The 10,461-nt window shown below is 33.0% G+C and overlaps 2 protein-coding genes across 2 annotated transcripts; both read right to left on the bottom strand.

Moving 5' to 3' along the window:
- Positions 1-843: 843 nt before the first annotated feature.
- LOC115699673 (protein TRANSPARENT TESTA 9) lies at positions 844-7,111 on the bottom strand. Its single transcript, XM_030627192.2, has 19 exons — positions 6,825-7,111; positions 6,590-6,641; positions 6,418-6,494; positions 6,191-6,324; positions 5,968-6,064; positions 5,537-5,594; positions 5,056-5,164; positions 4,830-4,950; positions 4,548-4,737; positions 4,180-4,460; positions 3,827-3,915; positions 3,653-3,738; positions 3,309-3,449; positions 3,060-3,165; positions 2,813-2,887; positions 2,583-2,632; positions 1,970-2,126; positions 1,617-1,783; positions 844-1,455 (listed from the first exon to the last, which is right to left on the bottom strand). The coding sequence occupies exons 1-19, from the start codon at positions 6,875-6,877 to the stop codon at positions 1,171-1,173; spliced, it is 2,328 nt and encodes a 775-aa protein (XP_030483052.2). The 5' UTR covers positions 6,878-7,111; the 3' UTR covers positions 844-1,170.
- Positions 7,112-9,012: 1,901 nt separating this feature from the next.
- On the bottom strand, positions 9,013-9,912 carry LOC133030442 (uncharacterized). Its single transcript, XM_061103184.1, has one exon. It carries the CDS (start codon positions 9,910-9,912, stop codon positions 9,013-9,015), a length of 900 nt encoding a protein of 299 aa, XP_060959167.1.
- Positions 9,913-10,461: the final 549 nt, after the last annotated feature.

Here is a 10,461-nt window from a genome sequence, read left to right as displayed (position 1 = left end):
TATTAAAAGTAAAATATGGCATTATCTACTCAAAAGGGCCGCTCATTTTATGCTTTTGAGCTTCAAATAAGCATCTTTGGCTTCTACGTGGCCATGTGGGTGAAAGCAATATCCAAGAGAGGGAACAAAAATACAGAGAGAGAGAGAGAGAGAGTTAAGTAGTTAATAATAATATTAACCCTTGGCTGGATGGCTGGCCAGACTTAAAGGTTAGAATGGAGAAAAAGTTGCTCTAATTTTGACATGACAGCCTTGTTAATGTAAAGGTGATGGGGAATTACGTACCACACACTCCTTTTCCAAAAAGTTCTCAATATTTTTATGCCTTGTAATATCCTTAAACGCTCTAGTGAAATTATTTTAAAAGTTTATAAAGGCAAGAATCATGATAATACAAATACTACTACTTAGTTTAGCTCGTGTGTAGCTCACCTCTGTCTCTCTGTTCTGTAAAATCAAGCTCCTCATGTCCTCATTCCCAATCATAATATATAATAAAATTAATTTCAACCATTTTGTTTTAAATACACATGCCATCAGAGCCAGATTCATTTTATGTCATGTAGCTAATAATAATCAAGTCTCAAGATACAGTAATTTTAGTTAAAAAACAAAAGAAAATTGTGATTCACATTTCACCTGCATCATATTAATCAAGGTTTCCTAATAATCAAATGCATTGTATATTTGGACTTGAAAGGTGTCTTGTCTTTCTTTTTCCCCCAATTTTCTTTCCAAGCATTAAGATCTATACCAATGGGGAGATCAAAAAAACAGTTGGATGCCATGCCCTATATTAAATAGTACACAAATAATTTGAAACTCTAGGAAATGGGAAAATAATGACAGCAGCAGCAAAACATATAATGAATTAGAAAAATAGTGGCAGAGTGTTAATATCTTACAAAAACTCAATGGTATATAAATGTTTGACAAAGCAAATACAAATTTATGCCTTCCTTATGAGTCAACCAATTCAAATTCTACCTTCCAAACATTACATGAAATAATAACACATTAACAAACACCTCTTGGAAATAATCACAGCAGGTAGTACTGGGTTAGTATTCTGCTAGCTTAGCATGTTAGCTTTTATGATAAAACCAGAATTTCATACACAAAAAAGATATAGAAGAGAACAATCTTCTACTTGCTATTAGTTATAAATTATTACTTATTATGACCGTTCCATTCATCTTTATGCCAGTCCTTATTATGAAGTAATGGAGAAAGTAAGCTTTCAACTTTTGATCTCTGCTTCCTAGTTTCCTTAAGTATCAAGAATCTTGCAGCCTCACAAGTATCCGCATTTTGAAACCCAAGTGTCCATTTTCCATCTGTATAGTGACTGGACATGTTTGAGTGAGAGCCTTTGATTGTATTAGTGGAAAATTTCGGGTCAAATTCCCTTATCCGAAGATGCAACCATGTAGGATGGATGTCATCTATCTTGGGCTGTTTCATGTTGGAAGAAAACATAAAGTTAATAATCACTGCTTATACAAAATCTATATAAGTAATCGTACCTTCATTAACAAATTTAATTAGTTAACCTTGTATCACATTTTAACACTTGACTAGCAGGAAGTATATTCACCAATAAAAAAAGAACTTACAGTAAGCCCAGCCAATGGTGCTACAGCAAGTACAACTCCTCGTTGACTACGAAAAGGATGTTTCTCTGTAAGTAGTAATCTGCCAGAAGTTCCTGTTGCCACAGGTATTATATAGATATCTCTAATTCCGGCTTTTGAAAATGCAATTCTACAAGGGAGTCCAGATGCTGAAAGAAAAACAAAGAGATCAGATTGATTTTTCGATCAAAAAACTATTTGAAATTTTCGGTGTTTTCTTCTTTCTAGAAAAGCTTGGTGGGCAATCAAAATCACAAGGGAATTAAAAAGGTTGGCAGGCAATCACAAGGGACTCCAGATGTTTCAATTTAAAGTTATACTCAAACGGTACTTACCTAAAGAAACCTCTGAACCAAACGTTGCAGATGAAACATCTGAAGAATGAATTTGACCAGAAGTAGAAGCTAGACTTTGTGCCTTGCACAGCAATGGATGTTCTAGCAAATTTCCTCTGAGCATATATGACTTAAGCTGAAGATGGAGAACAAAAACCTGAAGAAAAAGATATCATGAGACATTCTACAAAACCAATAAATAAAAAACCCGAAGAAAAAGATATCATGATAAACAAGATCAATATAAAGACTTACAAATTAAAAACAAACAGAATAATATGGATGAACGTTTGGTGTAGTGTAGTATACTAACACAACCAATAATTAATTTAATTGATATCTTTCAGTAAATTACGGTCAAAGGAAAATTGCAACTTTCACAAAATAGCTAGCAGCTTTGAAAATATTCAAAAGAGTACATGTACAATTATATGCAAACGTGCAATAAAGAAGTAAAGATGAATGAATTCCTATAAACTAGTAACATATTTAGCAATGTTGAGCCAACATTTGCATGTGTGGAATATAGTTGTCTAACACAAACCTTTAATTTATTATCAAGAGAACATCACTACAACAAAGATAGAATACAAACAAAGAATGAAAATGAGACCTTCACGGAGTCAACCATCCTTTGCCAGGCACTCAATGTAGTTTCATCATCTGCGATATGAACATATTGATTATTCACTTTCTTTCTATTTTTTCTATTTTGGAAGAAAACAAAGGCCATATGTGCCAGCACAATTATTGTAATTATTGTATCTTATTTTAGTTTCGGAAGAGGAGGACGGCCTTTATTCCTTCAAGAAAAGATCATTAATCAAAGAAAATGCACAATACCATAAGTGGTTATTTGGGAAACAGCAAGCTCCAGAATGAAAAAAGCATCTTTAGAATGAAATGACTCCTCAAGAACTGCATGCAACACACACCAATTGAAACTCAATCACAAAATAGTGAAAGAAACAATGTCCTTTGTTGTACTTTATCTTCTTATTTTGCTATAGAAGCAGCTATAACAACAATATTTCAAATCATATAGAAAAAGGAAAATATACAGCACATTACATATACAATATAAATTTACCTGTTTTACAACTGCCCCATTCATTTATTAAAGTATCCAAGATGTGATCAAACCAGCACCCATCAAGTTCTTCCTCCAGGTGTTGGCGAGACTGCTCAAATGAAGTCTGTCAAAAGAAACATATAAACAATGATACTTCTGCTCTGCAAACAAGACTAACCACGTATGTTTAAGAGACATCATTTCTTTCTTCTTGTTCTTTATTCATTATCTTTTTACTAGAGCTGAATGAAATTAGTTGAGTCATACATTGAATAGCTGTAAATTGTGATCACAAAACCATTCCTCTCGATCATTCAGTAGCTTCCGCAAGAACCACCCTGTATGCCATTTTACTACTGCAGATAATGGTGTCTGGCTAGCTAAAACCTTCAATAATACATTTAAAATCTGCAACATGAGAATTCACTTCATCATGACTCCTAAATTCATTCGAAACCAGAGAAAAAAAAATGCAATATTATTAAATAGTTAAGAAAGCATATAAGTGAGAGAAGTCCAAAGGGAAAAATTGAAATGAATCTCCCATTTCAATAAACAAAATTATTGATACTAGAGAGAAGACACAATTACCCATCACACAGTATCGATACCTGATCCAAAAATCTTGTAATGAAAGTTTTATCTGCTTCATGCATTCCATTTAATCCAATTTTCGGAAAGAGCGAACAATCAAGATCTAACAAATACATTAAAAACAATTATAATGCGTGATAAAAATTACTCAAAAAATAGCTTACAAATATTATCATTTTGAGAATTGATACCTTTAATTTCAGACACAATAAGCAATAAAAACAATGATGCTAACTGCAGAGTCTGATTCTCGGAAAAGAGAAATGCACTTAATCCACCCCTGCACCAAGGAAAGTTGGTTCTTAGTGAAATAAATAAAAATATCAGTCTACACTTCATGAAATAAATGAAAACACCAACGGCCTAAAAGGTACTTGCCCATAAAATGATAGAAACATAAGAGCTCAGATCAAGTCACACGATCTCAAAAACTCCATGAAGACTACCAGGATAGGTGAAATTTTCTCAAAACTGAGTTAATCATAGATACTTGTTGGTACCGTCACAACTAACATATAAATATCACATCAAAAAAATTAACAACCTTTTATCACAGAAACTATCATGACAGGGAGGGTAGTTGATGCTTTTTTCTTCATTCTCAGAAACAGAATATGACTTTTCTTCCATTTTATCCTGATGCTTAGAAAATGATTCAGTAAAATGATTGGAAGTTGCAATGTCTTTGATAGCATCTTGATCACTTGAATCGAAGTAAAGATATAAAATAACACCAGCAACAGGATCCATCATGCCTTTTCCATCAATAACTTGAAGAAGACGTGAAACAAGATATAGTGAAGTTACTCCAGATAAATTTGAAACCTGAGGTGTAAATGGAATTTAGTAATAAGTAAAGGTGAAGAGATGAGATAAAGTACAAACAAACAAATAGAAGAGACAATGTCTCACATTTCTTTTCCTTGACTGCAGCAATGGTTGCAATATAGGAAGGACTAGTAAGCTGAGAAGATTTTCAGCAACTAATCTACTCAAACGAGATTCTCCAATATTAAGAATATCCTTAAGATAATAAAGATTGTCTGCAATTTTATCGGCCTGCAAAAACAGTTGTTTTCGTTTATGCTCAATGCAGGTATCCCTGGACAAAGATAAGAGTTTCAGCTTACAAATTGTGTAACACTATCACAATCATAGACTGAAATAATAAAAAGAAAGAAAAATATTGCATACTCTGAAGCTCGGACAAGGAAATCCAGGTGAGAGCATTGTTCACTTAATCTTATAACCAAGTCCGAGAAGTATTTTGAGACTGGAGGAGTTGTTATGTACTGATATACCATATCATCACAAACTGCATAACCAAAAGGATACTGTTGCAAAAATGTTAAAAATTTAATGCATCTAATGATATGGAAAGAAGAAAAAAAAAAAGAAAAACGAGTATACAATACCATACCATAGTATAGACTGAGGGCTAATGAACAAACAGCTGTTTGAATCATCTTCTCCTCGTGGAAAGCAAATTTAAGAGCCTCATTGTACAGGGGGAATGAAACTACAGAATTCTGCAAAATGATGTAGATATGACTGGATAGCTAAAACTCCTAATTATAAAATTGCTATGTAGAAACATGTTCTTTTTTCCCATAGAAGTCAAATTTTCTCAAAGGAAGCAGCCTGATCCAGCGTTGGGAAGAAAAAAACATGTCTGAGAACACATTTCTCATTAATCGTGTTTTGGAAACATACAGCATAAGAAATAAAGTAGAAGCATTAAAAGTTCATGAAATGGTTCTATGTCATATTATGGCAAACCATATGCAGAGCTTTTTCACTATTACAAATTTTCACACAATACGGCTATACCAAAGTTCCATTCAAAGTCTGTACACATTGAAAGCCCATGGTAATTACATATCTATCAAGATTAAACTTACCCCCTTAACCTTAACAAGTAGGCAAAGTGTGTCTTTGTTGACTTTACCGCTTATGGCTCTGAGAGAGAGAAAAGAAGAGAGACATGAAGACTAGTTAGAAGTGACACAAGTTCTCACTTAATAACTAAATCTAGACTGAAACAATAAAGAGAAAAAATAAGGATGAGCTATCTACGCAAAAGTTATATTGAGAGAATCAAGAATGGGTCTCAGAAGTTTTTGCAAATGTACTGAACTTCTGAGACCAGCCCCTTTTTTATAGAGAAAGCTGTAACAATAAAGAGTAAGCTGATAATTACAACTAAAGAGCTAACTAACAAGAAATTGTTACAACAGAAATAAACCAGCAAAACCACTTGGCTTATCACAAATGAACAAAAAGAAGGCCCAAGTTTCCAAACAGAAATTACTTAAAAGAGCACACAAATAACCTTAGAAAGGATACATAATACTGGGCCAGATCCCCTCGATTGAATTGGTACTGATGTTCTATGATGTTGTTGATATAATCATTGCTAAAACAATAGTCTGCAAAACAAATTCAATGCAAACATTGAAGAAGTTACCAATAAATTTGCAATTTATCAAGACGAAATCACTAAAAAAAAAAGAAAACAAACTCATGCTCAGCGGATCAAGCAGTACATAACTTACAAATTGCATGCTCACTATCCATATTTTGAATCATTATGCTCAGATACTGAAGCAATGGTATTTCAATTCTCGAATCCCTACTAATTTTAAGTACACGAAGAAACTCAGCTAAAACTTGACATTCCATAAAATATCTGCATAAAAGCCACAATTTGATACCAACTCAACATACACAGACATACTTAAAAGCCAAAAAATAGATATAGACAAAAAGGAAAATTTCATACTCAAAAATCATCGGGTCTTGTTTGTCCCCATAGGTAACTATCTCCACTACAGACTGCAACAGATCTACCACTGATTCCTGTAGTAATAAATAAATAAATATATCATACAATAGGAAAAGAATTTAAAAGAGAAAAAAAAAGAACAAATTCCTATAAAATTGAGCAGACATACCTTGTTGTGCTCATCCACAACTTTAATTTCCCGGAGTTCATTCACTACATATCTGCAATTATTCCCCAAAATAAAAAGGACAAATTAGCTCAAACATTATACGACACAACACAAGCACAACAACTCTAACCTTCACCAAAGCCATAAATCACAATCAAACCGTAAAATCACTGAGTTAAAAACAAAAATGTACAATTGCAATGGTTGATTAATGATATAATGGAGAAGAACTAACTTGAAGTTTTGGAGGGAAAATCGGTCGAGCGGGCGAAAGAAAGAGAGCCACATGGTGATCGAAGGAGAGGTGTGGAGGAAGAAGAAGACGATCTGGTTTTGGAGCGAAGAAATTTAGCGGTAAAAGTTATGTGCATTTCTGAATAGAAATTGGAGTGTGAGATGTGATGGGACACAGTAGTCTCTTACTCGTCTTGTTTCTATGGTTAGTGGTTTGTTGGTGGCTTTGGTTTGGGCGTTGAGTGGTTTACGTGTGTGTAATTTACGCTAACCAACTTTCAACGTTGAACAAATAATTTCACTCATTCTCAACTTATTTTAGAATCGTCCGTTAGCTGACGACTTCATGACGATAACGGATCTTCACGCAACCTGCTTTGGGCTTCACAAGCTACGTTGGATTGCTAGAGTTTCTCTTTCTTTTTTTTTTTTACTATAATGACTAATTTTAAAGGTATATTTTCATAAATACCCCAAGATTACAAAAATACTGCTTTCAGTTTTTTTTTTAACATTTTTACAGATTTAAATTTTTTATTTTTACAAAAATACTGCTGTTTCTTTTTTACCTTATTTACACTTTTACCAGGCTTGTAAGTATGAAAAACATAAAATTTTATAGGGATAATTTCACAAATACACAAAAACAACAAAAAAAAAATTTACAAAAATACGGTTTTACGGAATTTTAAACATTTTTACGATTTTTTTTATTTTGTTTACAGAAAATACGGTCTTTTTATATTGTACTCTTGTCAATTTGTTGTTGATTTTTTGTTATCTGTATTTTGTTTCTTGTTATTATTTTCATGTTACTTTTATGTAGTTTTCTTATTGTTTTCATGTTGTTTTTATGGAAAACCGTAAAAATGTAAAAAAAAAATCGTTAAAGGTTAAAATGTAAATTTTTTATAAAAAAATAATATCTTATGTAATTATTCCAATTTTATATGTATCATATAAATAATACACTTAAAATTCAAATATATTTCCATAATTAGGAAAATAATAATTAAAAGTATATTTTTGAAATTAAGCCCTAATTATATGCTAATTCTCATAATAAAGCTAAACGGGTGATTACAATAGGGTAGGCGCCTACCTTGTCTCAACTAAGAAAAGGATAGTGTCTTTTGTCCTCACAACTTTTTTCTCAATAATTATTTTCTAGACAAATTTTGTCTTAACAAATTTTGTTTTTTTCCTATTTAATTAATGTGAAAAATATTTATTTATTACAAAAATAAATAATTATTATTTTTTTCAATTAAAAATAGATTTTTTCGAACATTATACGACTCTTTATCCTACCATTGATAGTATTTCAAGGTAGTGATTCGGGAACTGTAAACCTATAAATTAATTCTAAGCTCCAATAAATTAGATTGCACTACCACGATGAGCTTTCGGCCTTCCATTCTCAGAGACAGAGTTATGTAGTCTCGGCGTCGCATCCCAAGGGTTGGGTTCCATTCTCAGAGCTGGAGCTTTTTCGGCTCATATTTAGGGCCGGCCCTGAGCATAGGCGGGCAAGGCCTGTGCCTAAGGCCCACCTAGCTCAGGGGCTCAAAAAAACATTTGTCCTCTTTTAAAATTACACATTTTTCTTTATCAATTTTGAAAAATACCATATTTTTTCTAAATGAGGGCCCAAAAATATTTTTTTTCCCTATGGCCCACTAAATTTTAGGGTCGGTCCTGCTCAGATCTCAAAGATTTAGAAGAATTCTTTTTTGGTGTTTATGTTAATTTGTATCTTAATTTACTATTATGTATTGCAATATAATTGTAAAATGTGTGTCAAATATAATATTTATATTTACTAATTTTTTGTGCGGAATTTAACTTATTTTTTACCCTATGCATTGAAAATGGTAAAATGCTTTCTATAAGTAACGAAATGACAATTTGGGTTAGCAAAATGCCAATTCTTTCGAGCAAGAGTAGGTGTTAATTACTTACATTATTTGAGCAATTAAATTGCATGTGTGACAGTTTTGGGAAGGACAAAAGGAAACATGCATATACATGTAATGAATAAGCAACCGTATTATTAGCATTATGTCCATCACAATACAGTCAAGAGTCAAATATGACAACCCAATTCAAACAATTGCCTACTCTTTTTTTTTTTATTTATTTTTTTTTTTTTTGAGGAAAGGCGTTTATATTATAAATTAAAACTGAGTTTAGACCTCACGGTCATTACATAAAATAGCATCCGGTATAGAAGGGACCGGGATAGATCCATACAACTGATGGGAGAAAGCCCATCTAGCCACATTATGAGCGGCAAAGTTACAAGATCTGCTAACATAAGAAAAACAACAAGTATTAAATAAAGGAGATGACTTAGTACAAAATGAGACGTAGTTCTCTAAGGCCCAACGAGATCCATTCCCATTGATAGCGTCGATGACTACTCTCGAATCATTCTCCACAATAACATACTTATAGCCGAAATCTGAAGCAACTGATACAGCCAAGCAGCAGGCCGCAGCTTCACCACACAGGGCATCCGAGAACTCCTCCCGAGCCGTGTGAACATTAATCACTCTGCCAAGATGATCTCTAGCAACCACAGCAATACACGTACTCTCCAGACCCACTTTCGCATCACAGTTCAGCTTTATCCAGTCCTCAGGGGGAGGGGACCAAGCTTCCTTTAGCACCAGAGTTGGACTAGAGAGTAGAGAATCAGACATATCTGCATAAGAGGTACAAATAATATCAAAGCATTTGTTAAAGTCAACCGGACAGTTATTATGGACCTTATCATTACGCACCCTCCATATAGTATCCACAACAATAGAAGCATACAAGAATATATCATCGGCACTGGCCCCTTTGTGTTTAAGATCCCAGATGAACTTAATCCAATCACAGACACGAATGCCCGTATCACAGACCGGATAGATACCCCACGGAGATGAACGCCATAAGTGAAGAGCTACATCACAAGAAAGGAAAAGATGTTCAACAGACTCTTCCCCCACGCCACAAAGGGGGCAGCTCGAGTCCTCTATATGGAAACGTTTTCCTATAACATCTCTTACAGGAAGAGCATTGGATAAGATGCTCCACCACATGACTTTGTGTCGCTCCAAGATTTTGCTATTCCACAATTTATTCCAAAGCTTTGGCGCGACATCACAGTGAGGAGCTCTTTCCAGGGCTTGGGATAGATAAACAATTGCCTACTCACATTTTAAACACTTGCACCTGAATAGTGTATATGTATTAATATATAACTAATTTAAAAAATGCTATTCAATTCAAGCCAGAACATATTGTTATTATGTTAAGTTTATCCAATATAAATATTATATATTTATAGTAATGATATATACTCAGATATTATACTAAATGTTGGTTCAAAAAGAAAATTATTATACTAAATGTCTACACTATATGATATTTTATTAATTAATAATTTTTATGACACTTTTACTTTATAAATTGTTAAAGAGTCATTAATGTGTGAAAATGTTAGAACATATATAAGATCTATATGGTTAATTGGTTTTGAGATAAAACCTTATATATCTTATATCTTAAATTCTAACATGACACTACAAAAAATTATTAAAAGTAAAAAAGTTATGACTAATTATAAATTATTATTCTTATGTTGTGAC

The sequence above is a fragment of the Cannabis sativa genome, chromosome 8, assembly GCF_029168945.1.
Source record: "Cannabis sativa cultivar Pink pepper isolate KNU-18-1 chromosome 8, ASM2916894v1, whole genome shotgun sequence".
Classification (NCBI taxonomy): domain Eukaryota; kingdom Viridiplantae; phylum Streptophyta; class Magnoliopsida; order Rosales; family Cannabaceae; genus Cannabis; species Cannabis sativa.
Note: the sequence above shows the minus strand (reverse complement) of the source record. Positions and strands in the feature narration are given on the sequence as shown.